Source organism: Sebastes umbrosus, chromosome 15 (genome assembly GCF_015220745.1).
Source record: "Sebastes umbrosus isolate fSebUmb1 chromosome 15, fSebUmb1.pri, whole genome shotgun sequence".
Lineage (NCBI taxonomy): Eukaryota > Metazoa > Chordata > Actinopteri > Perciformes > Sebastidae > Sebastes > Sebastes umbrosus.
Genome location: NC_051283.1, coordinates 31,321,198 through 31,341,774, shown reverse-complemented (window position 1 = coordinate 31,341,774; position 20,577 = coordinate 31,321,198). Strand labels below are relative to the sequence as shown.

Genomic DNA, 20,577 nt, shown 5'->3' with positions numbered 1-20,577 from the left:
ATACTTTTCGCTGGGAAGCTCCATTTAAAAAAAGTAAGTTATATACAATAAATAAAAGGAAATACTAAAGGCAAGACAAGGCATATTAAGAACACACATATACAGTATAAAGAGGCAGTGATATAAATATAGAAGCATATATATATAAATATATAAATATAATATATATATTGGAGCAGTGAGGTTGGATACTGTAAAATAGTGCACAGGCATTTTTTAAAAATTTTTTTATATTGCATTGATTAAAGTATTGCACCTGTTTATTGCACTTTGTTTGAGAGAGAGAGAGAGAGAGTTGTATGAGTTATCTGTTCAACAGTCTGATGGTCTGGTCACCATCTGGTGCAGGTACCGGACCAGGTGGGACTTCCTGGTCAGGTACCGGTCCAGGTGGTTCAGGTACCGGATCAGGTGGGTCCAGGTGGTTCAGGTACCGGTCCAGGTGGTTCAGGTACCGGATCAGGTGGGTCCAGGTGGTTCAGGTACCGGTCCAGGTGGTTCAGGTACCGGTCCAGGTGGTGCAGGTACCGGATCAGGTGGGTCCAGGTGGTTCAGGTACCGGTCCAGGTGGTGCAGGTACCGGATCAGGTGGGTCCAGGTGGTTCAGGTACCGGTCCAGGTGGTGCAGGTACCAGGTGGTGCAGCTGGAGACAAAGCATGGAGAACCCCCCCTCCGTTGTTGTCATGTTGTTGGGATACTTTTATTTTGAAAAACGCCGTGTGAGAGAGCGGAGCTGTTGCTGCTGACTTCACTCACCCTGGACTACTGAGCTCAGTGAGCTGGTCCAAGAGGAGCAGGAGAGACTACCGCAGACCGGCAGACCAGACCAGACACGCAGACCACACCATACCACCACGGAGCTGGACGGAGCTGGACTGAGCTCCTCATGCAGCAGCAGCAGCAGCAGCCTGGAGGAGGATCTGCTGGTGAGCAGCCCCGTTAGAGTCTCTCTGTCTGTCGGAGCAGAGTAACAGTTGGGTTGGTCTCAGCCTGGAGACTGGAGTCTCTCCATCAGGACGCTCTGGATGTCCTCTGTCCTCCAACTATGGACGAGCTGCAACAGGACCCAACAAATACAGGCAAGTTCACACAAGTCCACAATCCCAGAGGATGCATGCAGCCTTATTATTATTATGATTAATATGATTATGATTATTTTAATTTTTAATTTTTTATTATTAATAATAATAATAATAATAATAATAATAATAATAATAATAATAACATATTATTTATATTATTATTATTGTTATTATATTATGATTATTATGATTATTATTATTATTATGGGATAGAGTCTCCTCAGTGCTGCAGTCAGAGAGCAGCTCACTGAGAGCATCTCTTATTGTTACTGTGACTTTCACTTTCATTACCGTCGCTGTGCACGGAGAGCCGCCGTGTGCATGGTGTGTGCACGGTGAGCTGCTGTGTGCACGGTGTGTGCACGGTGAGCTGCTTTGTGCACGGTGTGCGCACGGTGTGTGCACGGTGAGCTGCAGCAGCTCGGTCAGTCAGACACATTGCTGTCTGTCTGGAGCCTCATGCACTACAGCAGACTCTGTTCTAGTGGAGGTGGTCCGGCTCGGCTCGGCTCGGCTCGGTTCGGTTCGGCTGTTCAGGTAAAGATAACCAGCATTATTCCTGTTGATTGAAGGCTGTAGGCTGATTGTTCATGACTGAAGCCTTGGATGATGATTCCGGTGGGCTTCACCACAGAGAACCCCAGGTTCTGCTTGTGTTGCATTAACAGAGAAAGAGTTCTGGTTCTGGTTCTGGTTCTGGTTCTGGTTCCACTGGTCCACACCCCGCTGGAGGATCAGTCTTTATCAGCATCATCTCCTTTCACTTCAGACTGCTGCTCCATCCTGAAGACAACTTGTGGCTTCAGGAGTGAACTGGCTCCAGCTGCTGGTTGGAGAACAGAAGATGACTAGTATTCATGAGAATGGATCAATAATAACAGTAATACAGCAGCATTCTATAGTTGGTTCATTACTTTGGACACATGCAAGACCAGAAAAACACTATTTGATATAACGGGCTAACTCACAGTTTAACGCTGATAATCCACCTGGACACAGACCTGTTCTCCAAATATATGTGATATCCTGTAGGGATAGGTTTCTACAACGATACGATACGATACGATTTCCATGGTTCCGATACGATTCCAGGACGATATCTGGCTCATCTAGAGCGATACGATACGATGCGATACGATGCGATGCGATACGATACGATGCGATACGATGCGATGCGATACGATGCGATGCGATACGATGCGATGCGATACGATACGATGCGATACGATACGATGCGATACGATACGATGCGATACGATACGATACGATACGATATGATACGATTCAGTGATTTGAAATCGATTCAGTAAATTCAGTCAGAGTGACTGAAATAAATCTGTGATGCTGGACAGAGCAGGTCAGGATTCCTCAAAGTTTCTCTTGTGAGGGAATCAGAGATAAATTAATTATGGATATTAACAAGTAAACAACGATTAATGGCAAAAACATACAGCTTTTATTAGAAAATAATAAAAAGTGTAACTGCAGGAGCTGCTGACTCAGTTCTCAAGATACAAGGCAGTGAAATATTTAACACTAGATATAATAAACCAACTTCTAGATATCATGACGAGGAAAGCTCCTGTAGGTGAAGCCGCCCTCGTCAAGTGGACTGATAGCGTCTGAAACTCTGCCGACCGGCTCCTCTACCTGATAAGAGAGCGAGGAGTCCAGTGCTCCGTTCGTCTGCGTGCACGCCATGGATGCGTGCTCGCGCTCTAGAGGGCAGAGCTGGCGAGCTGCTGCATGTCTGGAGATGAACTGGAGTAACGTTTAACATTTCTTTATTAGTAAAAGTGCTAAAAAACACTTTGATATAACGTTTGTGGTCCTTAAATACAAGGTACAAATCCTCAGTATCCATACAATCCATTTTATGTCGATATACGTCTCCCGTGAAGGACAACTAGCCGAGCACTTATCGATGTAGTTGGATCGTAGGAATATAAATCGATGTAGTAGATGAATCGTTACACCCCTAATCTGTTATCCTGTCGTCATTAGTCACTGCTGAAAGATGATAGTCACCAACACACCAAACTCCATTCTCAAATTTAACACTTTAAAGTCTCTTTAAATATTTATCCATCACTTCTGGAAATCCACGTGAACCGCTCTTCACATCGGCATGAATCAGATCCACCGCGGAGCACTTTACAAAACGACAATCTGTCGCTTCTAAAGCTGATTTAACCTTCAAAACTAAAATAACCTAATATCTAAAGAGCTTTTGGTGCAGGGTGGTGAGGCCTCCGCTCCGTCTGAACATGAAGCTTTACACAAGGAAGAAGGAGAAGTGGCCGTCTGACTGTGAGCCGTCTCACTGTGAGCCGTCTGACAGTCAGCGCGGTGAGAACATTTTACCCTCACTGCAACATGTCCGGACCTCTCGGTAATTGCAGTCGGAGTGTTTGAAGCTTGTTTTTCCATTTCACTCCGCTTTGTTTATGACCATGTGGGAACCCAAGAAGAACAGCACATGTGTGAGTGTACTTTTGTTTGTACCTCATTGAGTTTACAAGCTCCCCACAGACATGGAGGGTTGGAACAGTTCAAGGAGTTTCACTCTCATTACTCTCAGTGGTGATTAACAACGAGAAAGGACTGCGTGGTAAACAACCGCTGACTAATGGATGACTTCAGTGAGCTGAGGCCGGCAGGGCTGAAGACGCCTGGATTCCAGACATCCACATGTGATGTGTAATGTCTCTGTCGTGATGAAGTATTCGGCCGTATCTACCCTGAAGCCAGATGAATGCTTCTATGTCAGAGTGCTGCAGAGGCGACGCTCAGAGGCTCGCCAGAGGTGACGTACACTTCCTCTAGGATCTCGCTGCATATCGGGGCTATAGGCCTACAGTTTTATATTCAGTGATTTAGCAAAGCAGTCTCCGGTGCAAACCTCATGTTACAGCTAAACCGTGCACTACAAGATGATTGTGAGAACATCTGAGGAGAGAAATAGGCATTAACGTAACAGAATATTGATTCATATTTGATCAGCGCTGCCTAGTTTGACCGTTTGGTCGGAGTTCAGAGTGATTGACAGTTGAAGCCAATAGGAATGCTCTCTCTCTCTGAAATGACCTGTGATTGGAAGTCTAGTTCTCTCTCAGAACACTTGAATTACAATATGCTGAAAGGTTCTTAAGGAGTTCCTGCCCAATGATGCCAAAAACGTTCTGCCTACTGCGACACGACCGGTCCCGGACCGGTCTCTCTCTCCTTTAGGTAAAGACACAAAGACAACAATGATGTCAACAAACGTGCAATTACTGAATGTCCAACTGTAATCCCTCATGCTATTTGTTTCTGTATAGTTCTGTAACATCTTAGCAGGATGGATATAATCTTGCTAATGATGCACCGTTAACCAAAATGTTCTACAGTTTTGACAGATACTGATACAAATAACTGCAAGACGTTTCAGAACATCTTTTTTTTTGCAATTTTTGTCTTTCTTTTTCCCTCTTCTTCTTTTTACAGCAGATGGATCCTTTAAAAGCTTCCCTTTAGGATGCAGAATGTTCTACTACTGCCTGATCACAAACAGATGTAGAAATACACATTTAGACACTAAAGATTGTTTTTGTATGTGTAGAACTTCTATGTGATGATTATTCTGATGTGATTCTAAGTTTCTGTTTTGCAGTCTGTATCGCTTTCAGACCATTTATTCTGTGTCACATCGTCTTCTTTGATGCTACCGTCAGCGGGCATCTGTCAGAAGGTTTCAAATTGTACAAATAGAGAGTTTAAATCTGTTCAAAATGAAATAGAAATATCCGACTGTGTGGAAAAATGCATAATGACGTACTTGTGATCAAGAGATGAATTCTTAACATATGAATGTTTTGTGATGAGGCAGCCACATCTGATCTGCCCATCAGGCTGATGTATTGTGTATTTGAATTGATGGATGCAACACTGTTAGAGCTGCATTAACTCTTAAAACTCTTTCCTCCCTCCCAAAGTGCTCTGCCAGGGTGTAACCGGAGCTCTGGACTGACCGGTGCCATGAAGACCCAGAAGGCCCGAGGTGTTTCACCACCTTCACCTCCGTGCCCACGGAAGTCTCACTTCATCTTACGAGGCCGAAAGAAGAAGGACGGGGTGATCCGAGGCAAGCTCCGCATCCGGTCCATACCCGGAGCCTTCCTGGTGCTGGGGATCATCGTGGTGGTCGTCGGCACCGCCCTGGCCGTGGCCGGCTACTGGCCCTATCGGATAACCAGGTCGTCCATCCTGGGAGTCGCGGAGGCGGAGAGTGTCGCTGAGTCGCAGACTTCTGGCTGGAGTCTGGGAGCTAAGGGCCTCCTCTCCACAGCCAGCCTCATCCACAGTGAGCGGATGAAGCTGCTGGGACCTGTCATCATGGGGGTGGGACTCTTCATCCTCATATGTGCCAACACGGTCCTGTACGAGAACCGGGACAGAGAGACTCAGATGCTGCTGGCTCAGATGCGCAGCGTGATCTGCTCCGTGTCTGCAGCCGTCCCCTCAGCGGACCTTCAAGAGATAGCGACGGCCAACTCGATGGCCAAACACTACCAGTGGGTGAGCAGTCTGCCGGCCGCCCACCTCAACATCCTCTGTCTGCAGCAGGCCAGCTCCGAGCCTCTGCTCCAGACCAGACACACCCGAGACCAGGAGGACATTGTGGAGGGCATCTACCAGCAGGCTGTCCTCCAGACACAAGCCCTCCACCACCAGGAGTCAGAGCCTCCGCCCTCCCTCCACTCCTCCCACTCAGACTCCTGTAACTCCAGTCAGACAGACTTTAACACGCAGTCTGGAGACGGCTTCCATCCGCAGCCCCCCCCATTCGCTAAGCTCAACAACTGCCTGGCGTCTGCCAGCTCCATGTCCACCCTGGACGAGGCGGACGCCCCGGCCGTCCAGCCGAGGCGCTGCCACAGTATGAGCTACAGGACTAACCCTTACACAGCTCGGACCGGCGTGCGTCTGCAGGATGGACTCCACACGGCCGGAGAGGAGGGAGAGATAAATCAGCCAGTAGTCACGAGGAGAGAAGCCGCTTCACACGTCTGCGTGAACATCCCCTGGCAGATTGTGGACGCCGCAGAGGAGCAAACTCACCGGAGCTGGCCTCGGCTGGACCTGGGCAGCGGCGGGAGACGATACCTGAAGCTAGAGAACAAAGAGGACTCGGTGGACAGACTGCTGGACCAGTTAGAGCAGCAGTGTTATCAGTGGGATAAGAACTTTGGGTCCGGGCCTTTCCAGTGATCGGCTGCTTCTCACAGTCCTGAGGGTACCTCCGGATACAAACGGTACCCTGACAACCGAGGATCATAATCATATCTTCCCCTGGATTCTTATTTGAGTTGTTTCTGTGTGTTGCAGAGACAGATTGCACCTTTGGAGTACAGCATTTCTCACAAGGATCTTCCAAAACTTGAGCTCGTTCTCAGTCTTCCGTGGAATATTTATACTCCGAGGTTACGGCCTTGGATCTGGCAGATGTTTTATATAATTGAAGGAACAACATACGGACCCTACACTGTCACAGATGAGCGGAGCATCACGACAGACTGTTTACTTCTGCAGTTTGGGTCGGCAGCCACGCGAGAAATCAACGTGTATCTGGATGCCGTGACGGGTTCGCCTGTTTCCAGGATGTAGTGATCACGTCCTGGTGGAGGGGAGATAGAAGGGTTACTTGTTTTCACTGTGCAATCTATTCTGAACCAAACTACCTGGACTCCTGAGTCCATAAAGTGCTGACAGCTCTTGACAAATGCAACTAGTATATAATAATAATAATAATAATGGGATGTTTTTTCCTCAGCTGAGGTCCCATAATCCAAATGCAATGCATGGCAGTGATGTACAGTATGTTACATCCTAATACTTATGCAGAGTAATGTCATTGTTGGTTTTATGTGTATAAGAAGTGATGATAGTTAAAGGATGATTTATTACAGCCTGGTTCTTACAGTCTGAGGTTTGGCCGTTACTTCTACAGTATCAGCTCCGGTAACATTGAGCCTCCGTGTTGATTGCTGAGATCTGGGAACACGACGAGTACACACGACCACAGCTGTCTCTGAACTGGATGCTTATTGTAATGAATAATTATACGGTTTGGACAGATTATCATCTTAAGAGGCGGAGCCGGAGTTGCAGGATACAGGAAGACGGCTCCGGTCTCTCCAGCTCTCTTGAGCGGAGCGGAGGAGTTGTAGTTTCATAGCATTTATTCACCGACAAATAAACTGAACACTGCTACACCTACGATCACAACTAGAACGCCACCAACAACCTCACTCTCACCGCCAACACACACACACAGTCTGTTGGACACTCACTAAAGTTACTCAGACTACGTGTGACGGTGGCGAGCACGAAGCCTCCGACAACGCTAGAGCTGCTAACGTAGCACAAACACACACACTGTTTGTTGGACACTCACTAAAGTTACACCGGGCAGACACACAGCTGACAACCTGCTAAACTAAACTAAATGTGTGGTGGAGACTTTTACTGGGAAAGTGGCTGCATGTCCGCGACACTACACGCAGCATCGGAGCTGCTAAGTTAACGCTCCCGGACGGTGAACTGGAGACAGTGAACGCAGCATCGGAGCTGCTAAGTTAACGCTTCCTGACGGTGAACTGGAGACAGTGAACGCAGCATCGTAGCGGCTAAGTTAACGCTTCCTGACGGTGAACTGGAGACAGTGAACGCAGCATCGTAGCGGCTAAGTTAACGCTTCCTGACGGTGAACTGGAGACAGTGAACGCAGCATCGTAGCGGCTAAGTTAACGCTTCCTGACGGTGAACTGGAGACAGTGAACGCAGCATCGTAGCGGCTAAGTTAACGCTTCCTGATGGTGAACTGGAGACAGTGAACGCAGCATCGTAGCGGCTAAGTTAACGCTCCCGGACGGTGAACTGGAGACAGTGAACGCAGCATCGTAGCGGCTAAGTTAACGCTTCCTGATGGTGAACTGGAGTCAGTGAACGCAGCATCGTGGCTGCTAAGTTAACGCTTCCTGATGGTGAACTGGAGTCAGTGAACGCAGCATCGTGGCTGCTAAGTTAACGCTTCCTGACGGTGAACTGGAGTCAGTGAACGCAGCATCGTGGCTGCTAAGTTAACGCTTCCTGATGGTGAACTGGAGTCAGTGAACGCAGCATCGTGGCTGCTAAGTTAACGCTTCCTGACGGTGAACTGGAGACAGTGAACGCAGCATCGTGGCTGCTAAGTTAATGCTTCCTGATGGTGAACTGGAGACTCAGTTGTCTGTTGTGCTCCTGCAGCTGGTTCACCGCTGCATGCGAGGCACAAATTTTGTTGGTTAACGGTTAATAATCGGTTAACGAGGGTCGGCTATCGGTTAAGAAGATTTTTCAAAATTAGCATCCCTAGTTTCAAAACTGCATTTCCAGGTTTAGGCAACAAAACTACTTGGTTAGGTTTAGTAAAGAATGCTGGTTTGGGTTAGAAAAAGTACTTCTGGTTTCTCGCAGGTCACCAACAGCGGTCTCCTGGTGAAAGTCCCACGTTATCCATCGCCCCCACCCCGACCTCCTCCCTATGCATACGTCAAAAACAAACAGAAAATACGTATCCCTCGAAATGTAATGTGACGATGCAGTTTTGTAGTATGGGAATGTCATTTTTAGGAGACCGGGCAGGCTGACAGAGGGGTTAACAAACCCGTCTGATCTTCTGACGACTCCGGCTTCGTGGTTTCCGTGTCCCCAAATCTCAGCTGTTACTTGGTGATTACAATGTTATTATTATTACTCATAAAAGGATGGCCAAAATGATGAGAATAAGACCCACGCTGTAAAAAGATTGATACTTAATAATGAAGGAGAATCTCTTTATTGATGCAGTATCAGCTGGAAACAGAGACTCCTCCTCCTCCATCGGCCTCCTGTTGACCACAGCTCCAGTTAGAGTCCGTGAGTTGACCAGTGTTATACAGCTGGTAGCCTTTGTGTTATACAGCTGGTAACCTGTGTGTTATACAGCTGGTAACATGTGTGTTATACAGCTGGTAACCTGTGTGTTATACAGCTGGTAGCCTTTGTGTTATACAGCTGGTAGCCTGTGTGTTATACAGCTGGTAACCTGTGTGTTATACAGCTGGTAACCTGTGTGTTATACAGCTGGTAACATGTGTGTTATACAGCTGGTAGCCTTTGTGTTATACAGCTGGTAGCCTGTGTGTTATACAGCTGGTAACATGTGTGTTATACAGCTGGTAACCTGTGTGTTATACAGCTGGTAACCTGTGTGTTATACAGCTGGTAACCTGTGTGTTATACAGCTGGTAGCCTGTGTGTTATACAGCTGGTAACCTGTGTGTTATACAGCTGGTAGCCTGTGTGTTATACAGCTGGTAACATGTGTGTTATACAGCTGGTAACCTGTGTGTTATACAGCTGGTAACATGTGTGTTATACAGCTGGTAGCCTTTGTGTTATACAGCTGGTAACATGTGTGTTATACAGCTGGTAACCTGTGTGTTATACAGCTGGTAACATGTGTGTTATACAGCTGGTAGCCTTTGTGTTATACAGCTGGTAACATGTGTGTTATACAGCTGGTAGCCTTTGTGTTATACAGCTGGTAGCCTTTGTGTTATACAGCTGGTAGCCTTTGTGTTATACAGCTGGTAGCCTTTGTGTTATACAGCTGGTAGCCTTTGTGTTATACAGCTGGTAGCCTTTGTGTTATAGAGGGAAGAGAATATGAATCACAGCGTCATGGTCTTCCTCGTCCTTCCCCCCTCTCCTTTAACACCACGTGCAGACGTGCGGCGGCGACTCTTCCATGTTTGAACCAACAGTCTTACTCTGGTTTTCTGTGTCTGTGCTGCCTGTTCTGTATGCCATGTGTGACACGTCGTGTTCTAAATGTACAACAAAGCAATACGAGCGGTCCGACGGAACAATCAGCGGCTGTGTCTTGAACTGTGTCGACCGCCGAATTAAACTACATTTGCCAAAGCCTGTGTTGCAAGTATACGGCAAAGCAAAAAGCAGCTTCTGTTTGCTGTTGTCTTATTTATTCAAGCTGTCGAGGTAACCTGGTTGTATATGTATGAATGTATGCAGCGTATAATCATCTCTCCACGCTGGCTGCTGCAGACGACCCCATCCCTCACCCCCAAAGGAGACGTTTCATCCATATTTCTGAGGCTAAAAACATCCATCTGGGATCTGTACCAGTGTGGCCCATGTTCACTTTATCACCCAATGAATGGAAATGTGAGAACGTCCTGCTCCTCAGAAGCAGCTGGGCATTGTGAAGCGGTCCTGAGCAGGGCGTTAGGGATGGAGTGGAGTTCCCCAGCCGCAATTATCCTCAGCAGAGAGCCTCCTGCATGCTCCAAATGTTTCCTTCTTATTAGGTTTTATGGTTCCTCCTGGGCAGGTATGCAGTCCCTCGTGATCTCCTCTCATTTAATTGGTCGTTTACAGGCTCGCCTCTGGGTTTTTAAGAGCTCATAAAGCTAAAGCTGGCAGGACCTCCTGCCCTCTGCGGCACAAGCACAGGAAGGTAGGAGATTACACGGCTGCAGGAGGGCATGAAGGTGCAGAAGTTAAAACCTGGGATCATCTTACAGCCTCTCGTTCAAACTTTCATCACAATGCCAACAAAATAGAGCAGGAAGAGAGGTTTCTGTAAGTAGGGATGTGTACAACTCTTTTATTTGTATTATTTAAAGGTCCCATACCGTGCTCATTTTCTGGTTCATACTTGTATTTTGTGTTTCTATTAGAACATGTTTACATACTTTAACGTTGAAAAAACACTTTATTTTCCTCGTACCGTCTGTCTGAATATGCCTGTACTCACCCTCTGACTGAAACGCTCCGTATTAGTGCATTTCAACGGAATTGCTTTGCCTGGCAACAGCTTGGGTCCATGTTTACTTCCCGTCAGCTGATGTTATTCACATCCACTGCAACAGGATTAAACTGGGACACATTTAGAATATTTACGTTTAAAACTGTGTAATGGTCTAAATACTGTATATTTATGACATCACAAATGGACAGACATCCTGATATAAAAAGACATGAAAATGGGACCTTTTAATTAATGTACACATTTAAATTACATGCTGACATAATTTGCACTGACATGCAGAGGTGGAGGAGGAGTACTAGAATATTGTACTCGAGTAAAAGTAAAAGATTTTCATGTCTTTTATATTATAAAGCAGGTTTAAGTGCTTTATAAATACTGTTAAACTATCAAAACGCTCAATATACGGAGAAACACACACAGCCTGTATTCAGAAATTGTGCGTTTGAAACAAGCCGTCAGGATTTCTGTCCATTTGTGATGTCACAAATATACAATATTTAGACCATTACACGGTTTTAGATGTAAACATTCTAAATGAGTCCCAGTTTATTTCCTGTTGCAGTGCAAGGCCTATGGAGAGGAGGCTGGGTCATGCATCATCAATGCGTCATATCTTAGGGGGTACAACACATGTGCAGTCAAATCTGGCCTGCACTCGCTGAAATTGAACCAATTACAACACACGACCGTAGCTTCAGTTACACTGCGCATGTGTTATACCCCGTACCCCAAGACCCATGTCCGCCCGTGACCCAGCCTCCTTCCATAGGCCTTGGTTGCAGTGTATGTGAATAACATCAGCTGACAGGAAGTAAACATGGACCCATGCTGTTTCCTAGCAACGCAATTCCATTGAAATGCACTAAAACGGAGCGTTCCAGACAGAGTGAATACAGGTATATTCAGGCAGACAGTATATGAGGAAAATAATGTGTTTTTTGAACATTAAAGTTTGTAAACATGTTCTTGTAGAAACAGAAATACAAGTGTGAACTCGAAAAATGTGCGTGATATGTCTCCTTTAAGTGAAAGTAAAAAGTAGGTGTGTTAGTATGTAACCTGAGTAAAGTTACTGCGAGGCGGGGTATAATGATATGACTGTTAAAGAACTTCTTTAGGCTACAAAATAGATTTTATTGCATTAAATGTCAGCTTATACACAACTGGAACAACATCAGCAACGAGACCCCGTCTGTCCGAGCCAACAGGTGGACAGACTGCAGTCTGTGTATAAAACTGATTATCAATTATATCTGCTGGCTGTTAGAAAGAATACAAGTTTAAAGCTGCAGTAGGCAGTATATATTTTTGGCATCATTGGGCAGGCATCCCATAATAACGTTTTTTCAGACTTGTTTTTTCCCAACATTTTCCAACTTTTTTTTTTTTTTTTACCTTTTTCAGACATTGTTTAGACTTTTTTTCCCGACATTTTTCCAACTTTTTTTCAGACTTTTTTTACGGACATTTTTTCAAACTTTTTTTTTTCAGACTTTTTTTTTTTATAATTGAAGTGTTCTGAGAGAAAACTAGACTTCTGCTCCTCCTCATGGCTCTGTTTACAGGCTTTAGAACATCTAGCCCGTGACGGGAGACTTTGACCAATCACAGGTCATTTCAGAGAGAGAGAGAGCGTTCCTATTGGCTGAGCTCATGTGACCAGAACTTGGCGTTCCTTCACCAGATTTCACAATGGCGGCGGCGGCGTCACAAACTTTCATGTTGCAGCTAAACCGTGCACTACAAGATGATTCTGAGAACATGTGAGGAGAGAAATAGGCATAACAGTAACAGAATATTGATTCATATTTGATCAGCGCTGCCGAGTTTGATCATTTGGTCGGAGTTCAGAGTGATTGACAGCCGGCTCTCAGAGACGGCAGCTGGACAGCAGACCTCAGATCAGCTCTGACTGCTTGTTTTCCTCCGGTCTGTGAAATCTTGCAGAAGACAAAAGAACATGTACTACTGTCAGGATATAGCGACCGTTTTATAGAAATAACTTTTTTTAATCATATTTGTTCTAATCTGCCTCGTCAGGTTTAAAGCTCTCCAGCGTTGGCTTCACTTTGTAGAGCGAGTTGTTGTCTGGCTGAGAGGAGCTCTACTGGAGTATTAATTGGCTGCATTCCTCCGTGTGCGTGACTTGGCTTTCAACATGGAGGCAGCATGTCAGGTCAGTGTTCAGCCTCAGGAAGACTTCCTCCTGAGCATGTCCTTCATTCATATATTCATAGAGCAGCTTCTATATACAGTCAACGACGAGCCTCTTCCAGTGTGACAGAGGCGCTCTCAGCTCTTCTAAACACGCTGAAGTCGTATTAATGGGGAGATTACGTGCTGATCTGTGTTTATGTTTTCAGCTGTTGAAGCTGGAGTTTGATGTTTACAGCTGAACATTTCTCTCCATTTATAGCTTCTAGTTTGGGTTAAGTGTGTGTGGGCCGGTGTGGAGAAGGCAGCGAGGAGCTCCCCAGATTCTCCCTGCGTTGTTTACCAGACTCGTCTCAGGGTTGCAGTCATGAATCTGCTCCAGAGCTGCCAAGGCAGGACGGAGGGAGGGGAGAAGAGAGGCAGTCTTTCTGCTGTTCAAACAGAATAATCAAGCTGGATCTCTCTCTCCAGTTTGCCTTCCAAGCCACCCTCTTTATCTGCGTGCCATACAGCCTCTCCCTCAGCCACCTTATATAAGGCTATCAGGTCTGGATGGATAATATAAAGATAGAGCACATTCATCAACCGTCTCACAATCACTCCGAGGAATGTAGCTGGAAGTTCACCTAGGACTAAAAATACTCCTACATAACAGAGTTATTTATTACACTAATGAAACTACAGCTAAAGCAAAGGCAGTGTATTTTAACCAGAAGTAGACAGCCAGTCAAACTCCCTTCATGAATGATATATATATATACTGTACATACAGTGCACGAGCTATCACAGTATGCAGACTTCAGCTCAATGCCTCCTCTAATACACCACCCTAATGACGCCTGAATTTTAGTCATATCCAAAACAACAGTACAAAATAAATACACTTGTTAAGCCACAAAAATACACAATTATCTTACAGTAAATTACATTAGCTCCATGTAAAATATACACTCATGAATGTACATTCATTTTATGAACATTCTTATGAGCTCAAAACACATTTTTCAGAATAAAAGCTCCTCACGGTTTCCTATCTCCCCTCTAAGTGAAGCAGAAACACATTTCAGTGAAATAGTTACCATACATATGATGATATGATTCTATAAACGTGTACTTTATCAACACTGCCCCGCTATCTAGTATTTTCCTGAGCAAAGCCTACTTGCTGTGAGGACACGAGGACATGGAACTATTCCTTTAAGCAGCATAATCAGGAAGCTCCTTCAAACTTTGAAGCGATGAACACGGCGTAAATGTGAGCGGTCCTAATCTGTCCAAAACCAACAGAGACTTGTAAATCCAGTCCAGATCTACAGTTAACGTGGACCTGCCCGGGTCCAGCAGCGGCACGTTGCGCTGATTCTTTTTTTGTAACTTATGAAAGAAAGTGAAATGATGTTTGAGTGCTTTCACACACGCTGCATCAAAACCTCACCTGGATCCAGACGGAAGTAGATCAGCTTTCAGTCGAGTTATGGTAGGTGTCCACAGGGGCGTTTTTTATCGCGAGGGGACGCGACGCTTCCCAACATTGGACGCTTGGTGTGCTGTCCCTAGAAACAAGGCACTCGGCTCCTGATTGGACGAACGCTTTCCCGCCGTTGGCTGCTGCTCCCAGCTTTCAAACCGGAACCAGTATGGAGGCTCCTTTAGAAACTTTCTTCTCTTATTTCACGTAAATAGTTCACTGAAATGTGTTTCTGAAAACATTTGAGGCGAGAAATAATCCATGCAGTTGATGAATCTGTCTTTATTTTGGATCAACAACGTTTATTTTAAAAGATCCTCGGGAGTTTTGAGAGGCGGTGAGTCGCGTCGGACGCCCGTGATTTACATAAAGTAGACGAGCCCTCAACTTTATGCAAATGAGGAGCGGGCGTCGTGACGCCTAGTCTCTGGAATCGCGACGCCACGCTACCAGAATGCATTGCGCGGCTGCTTACATAGACAATGAATGGAATGAGTGGAAAGCACGGAGGCTGTGGACACGTACCATCAGAACTCATAGATCCTCCTACAGGAACAGACTCTTTAATAACTCCAGTTTCCCTCAAACTCTGTAGAAAGAGCTAAAAATACATAAATAAATCTGCTTGAAATATCAACTCCACCTCTTCACTTCCATCGGTAAATGGGGAGCGAAGATATTCAGCTTAAAGTGAAGGATGCTTTTAATTAAAGTTATTTTAATACTCATGTATTACAGTATTTGATGTTTTGCCTGCACATCAGCAGGAGAAGTATAATAATCATGTCTCTCTTCAGAGAGCAGCAGCCTACTGGAGGTTTCCTGGTGTCTTGATATTCATAGACGGGTATTACAACACGACTGACCGTGTGATGTGACGCACGAGTGCATACATTTTCCTCTCCACTCACCCGGACCCTAAACATTCATCCCTATATGCCCGACTGTGTTTGACTGAGCTTAACGAGGCGACGTCCGCTGGAGTTCACCGGCAGATCAGCCTGCAGTCAGAGCTGACGATGTGCAGTGAACCTATCCAGCTCCTCCGCTGTGTGCGTTGGCTCTGTGGATACTAACTGAGGAGTGAGTCCTCCCAGTGGGGCCTGAGCACTCTGAGGCTTAACAACGAGCTCTTAAGATAAAGGACAACACTTAGATACGGTCTTCCTCTGACATTAGGCAGACGCTGAGGAGGTCTGCCAGTATTTTTAGCTCCTACAGCAGCAGATTGCTATGTAACAACAGCAAGACCTCCATTTCTCTTCTTCCTCTGGCACACATAGTCTGATGTTCTCTCTCTCATGGTGGGAGCCACCTACTGTATACTGTAGTCTTAAGAGAGAGAAACAGATGGCAGAGTGTCCTCTTCCTTTGCCTGCCTTCACGTTTCATCTCACCGCTGTAGGGCCGGCTGTAGTTCAGAGGGAAGAGTGGTCGTCCTTCAGCCGTGCGATCGCGGTTCAATCTCCGGTTCGATCTCCGGTTCCAACCGTCTACATGACCGTCTAGTGTCCTTGAGCAAGACACTGAACCCATGAAGATGCTCCTGAGGATGGGTGACATGCAGATGTCAGATTTCATGTATGTATATGATGAATCTAATACAGTTTAAGTTTTTAAGTTAAAAAGGCCACTGGATGAAAGACGGGAGCTAAATCCTACAAACGATTCAATATTCTTTATACCCCACATTATCCAAGTGTTTGTCTACATTAAGGAAACACTTCATCATCTCAGTATAACACCGTCATCAGTTAAACTTCAGGAACATCAATCTGTCCATTTAGGAAGCACCAGTGATTGTGAATTACTTTCAGCTTCTTTGGTGCAAATGAAAGTGACATCAGGTGGGCAGCTCAGTCCTGACTGGTTAAATACCGGAGATACCAACGTTAACGGAGGTGCCATTGAGTTATTGTTATGAGGCGTTCAAAGTCGGCTCAGGAAAGGTAAATTACAATGTTATCATGATGTGTTCAAATGTAATCTGGTAAAATGTAGTTTTTGGTGAGAAAGTTGAATAAATCCAGTGTTTGAAGATGTTTTCACATCAATATAAACTAGATATTAGAGAGAGAATTATGACCTGTTTAACTTCATAACAACTTCAAATCAAGACAAATATTTAAATAATCATAATCATTTGAATTGTGTGTTTTTATGCAAATAACCACTATAGATGACAATAACAAAGTACAGTACTGTGTACACTACCCTCCCTCCACGGTGTCATTCAAACACTGTAATTTACCGTGTATATAATGTTTTTGTGTAAAATATATCAAACATTGAATGACATCAGATCTAAAATGTTATTCCTTCATTTAGTGCAGAGATTTCTAAAGTGGCAGATAATATAAAACACTTGTCTGATACAGTGAAGTGAAGAAAGTTAATTTCAGACCATGCTCGGATCGATTTGTAATATTTATTTGTTGTAGACATGCGAGCAGCACGTCTGGGATGTTAAAGGTCCCATATTATGCTAATTTTAAGTTTCATTCTTGTATTTTACGTTTGGACTAAAACATGTTTACATGCTGTAATGTTAATGTTGTTTTCCTCATTCTCTGTCTGAAATGTTATGTTTTAGTGCTTTTCAACGGAATTGCGTTGCTAGGCAACAGCTTGGGTCCATGTTTACTTCCTGTCAGCTGATGTCTTTAACATGCACTGCAACAGGATTAAACTGGGACACATTTAGAATGTTTACGTTTAAAACCATGTAAAATGGTCTAAATATTTTATATTTGTGACATCACAAATGGACAGAAATCCTGACGGCTTGTTTCAAACGCACAATTTCTGAATACGGGCTGTGTGTATTTCTCCGTGGATTGAGCATTTTGATACTTTCACAGTATTTATAAAGCACTTTAACCTGCTTTATAATAAACAAAGACGTGAACATCTCCCTTTTTACAATATGGGACCTTTAAAGTGAAGTGAATCCTGCTGTGTACTGACCCTCATTGAGTTTTTACTGTTGTGAGGACATGTCTTCCACTTGGTGTTCACATCCTCAGCTAATGGGAGGACAGCCAACAACAGAACAAGTTCCCTGCTCTGATTTTACCTGCCAACATTTCTCTGTTACTGTAGTCGGCAGTAGTGAGGTAGATTCACCAGGGCGGGGACGGTCACCTAGCAACAGACCGGTAGGACATCATACGGAGCTGCTGGTGTTTAGGACACGTTCTCTCATAAATGGAGCAGGAGGACTCAAACAACATTAAAATGTAGTTGACTGTTTATTTTAGGACTGAGACTAAATCTAAAAATAGCTCACACAATGAACACTAGTGCTGAAAAGTGAAAGCATTAATTCATTGTCATTATCAAACATGCAACTTCATGTTGAGGAGAATAAGTCGACAGAGACCGTCGTCTCTTCTGACTCATCTCCTCAGCAGGATGTTAGCGAGGAGATGAGACGCAGCGCCTGACAGGCTGCTGCTCACCTCATGAAGACCATTAGCTCAACATCTCTCTGACACCAGAGGATTACACTGGTGGGGAATCTTTGACAGCAGCGATATCAACATGTGTCATGAAATGTACTGCAGTAAGCCGGCGCGCATACTGCAGCAGGTTTACTGTCAGAGAGCCCAGAGCTGCTGCTTTGTTACTGTATTAGAGAAGGTTTTTCACAGCATCGTGGAATGAGTCTGCTTCAAAATCATGGCTGCAGTTTTAGATTAAAAGTGGTCGTACGACCTTGTAATTTGCAGAGGTCGTGCTGGTTATTATCTACTCTGCAGTCGTCTATATAGCAGCAACATGGTGGTGATACTGTGGTCTGACTGAACAGTGTGATGTGAGAAGGGCTGGCTGGCTGTGTGCAGCACTGGGACTTGTGAACAATAACCACAGCTGAGCGTCCTCTGATCCGTCTCCCGCAGGGAAGCTGCTCGGCTCACAGCATCACAAAGTCATTTATTTACTTTCATCAGGTCCTGCAGCCCCGGCCCAACAGCAGCAACGCGGCATTCAATTACAGTGAGACAGTGAGACAGTGAAACAATGCTATTCTGATTTATTCTGTTGGGCGGCTCCACTGTAAAGAAATAAAGGTCACCTTTGAGTGAACACTCTGATATCTCTCCAAACTTTAACCGAAGCCTTCATTTGAATCTGCAATAATAGGCTTCACACCACAGCTCTACAACTGGGGAAGCTTTGTTTTACTTCAGAATACTGACTTCCATGTAGTGGTTTGGTGGTTAAAACTGTCGCCTCAGCAATAAAGTCCAGGGTTACAATTAAGAACTGTGTATGTGTGGAGTTTGCGTTTCCTTCCTGTGTTGGTCTACGTGGTCTAAGAGAGACTTGAGAGCATTTTAGTAGCTTGTGGCTCATTAGTAGTTTCCAGCTGTAGCGTCCTCGCTTCGCCCTCATCCGGTCGGTCTCTAGCCCTCTTCAGTCCGTTAATGTGACAGAGGACTGTTTCAGCCGGTGGGTCGGCTCTAGCGGTAATAGCTGTCATTAGCCTACTGGTCATCGGTTCAAGTGCTTTAGCGAGCCCGGGTTCCAGATCCATCTCGCTATCGTCTTCTTCTTCTTCTTCACGCTCACAGCCATGTTGAGCTTTATGGTGTGGCGTTGTTATGGCGGTCTGCTCTGCGTTGTTTGGTGTTGTTTAGTCCAGAAATGTTAGAGAGTCATGCTACTGCCCTGACATTAGAAACAGAACCATATCTCACGTGTGAATACTAAATATACACCGATCAGCCATAACCTTCAGACCACTGACAGGTGAAGTGAATAACATTGATTATCTGGTTACCATGGCGCCTGGCAGTGGGGGGGGGTATATTAGACAGCAAGTGAACATGTTGAACTTTGAACTTTATGTTGGAAGCAGAAGAAATGGGCCAGCGTGAGGATGTGAGTGACTTTGACGAGGGCCAGATAGTGCTGGCTAGACGACCGGGTCAGAGCATCTCCAGAACTGCAGCTCTTGTGGGATGTTCCCGGTCTGCAGTGGTCAGGACCTACCAAAAGGGGTCCAAGGAAGGAGAACCGGTGACAGGGTCAGACCCGAGGCTCATTGATGCACGTGGGGAGTGAAGGCTGGCCCGTGTTGTCTGATCCAATAGAAGAGCTACTGGAGCTCAAACTGCTGAAAGAGTTAATGCTGGTTCTGATAGAAGTGCATCAGAGGTTTACATTATCCCGCTTATTACACCGCTAATTACCGAAGAAATCAAAAATTTGACGAATAAAAAAAAAAATGTCATGAATAAAAGTCATAGTATAGTAATTAACATACTATACTTTAAGTTTTTTGTACTATTTTTTTGACATGCTATGTAATGACTTGTGAAATAGCTCAGTGTGTAGATATCTGTTTGGAATACTGGAGGTTGTGGGTTTGATCCTTATGTGACACAGTCTGTTTTCAGGTCTAACTTCTAATGACCAAGTCAAATATACCAAGAGAACAGTCCTCAGTGTGGCATTGGTGGCTTGGCTGCTAAGTTCCCGGTTCTGGCTGCGGCAGAGTGGGGTTCCATCCCCACCCTCACATCGATGCCCGGTGCCTGACAGTGGAGTGAGACGAGCGTCTCCTCCCAGGGTTTACCAGAGATAACACTGGGGGGTTATGCAACAGGAACTGTAGTAAATTTTACTTTACTGTGGTAGTAATGTTTCACGTTAGGGTTGTATATAATATAGGGTTAGGGTTCTGAGCACCTGGTTGTGGCGCCAGCAGCAACGTCCATCAGCCAAGGCTTTAGGGCTGCTGAGGAGACATTTTTCGACACACTATACGACTTTTTTTTCATGACATTTTTCGACATACTAGACTATGACTTTTTTTCATGACATTTTTCGACATACTATAATATGATTTTTTTTTCATTACATTTTTCGACATATTAGACTATGACTTTTTTTCATGACATTTTTCGACATACTATAATACGACTTTTTTCATGAAATTTTTCGACATAATATAATTTGACTTTTTTTCATGAAATTTTTCGACATACTTTAATTTGACTTTTTTTCA

The 20,577-nt window shown here is 44.9% G+C and overlaps 1 protein-coding gene and 1 long non-coding RNA gene across 2 annotated transcripts in view; both read left to right on the top strand.

Annotated features, from left to right (window-relative positions):
• The window catches only part of LOC119503171, a 30,514-nt gene extending 10,204 nt beyond the window's left edge, over window positions 1-20,310 (top strand). The window contains exons 2-3 of the long non-coding RNA XR_005210258.1: window positions 12,922-12,926; window positions 19,822-20,310. This is a non-coding gene — a long non-coding RNA (uncharacterized LOC119503171). The remainder of the gene's footprint in view (window positions 1-12,921; window positions 12,927-19,821) is intronic.
• Window positions 61-7,327, top strand: tmem200b (transmembrane protein 200B). Its single transcript, XM_037794687.1, has 2 exons — window positions 61-1,080; window positions 5,058-7,327. Exon 2 carries the CDS (start codon window positions 5,101-5,103, stop codon window positions 6,331-6,333), a length of 1,233 nt encoding a protein of 410 aa, XP_037650615.1. The 5' UTR covers window positions 61-1,080; window positions 5,058-5,100; the 3' UTR covers window positions 6,334-7,327.
• Window positions 20,311-20,577: the final 267 nt, after the last annotated feature.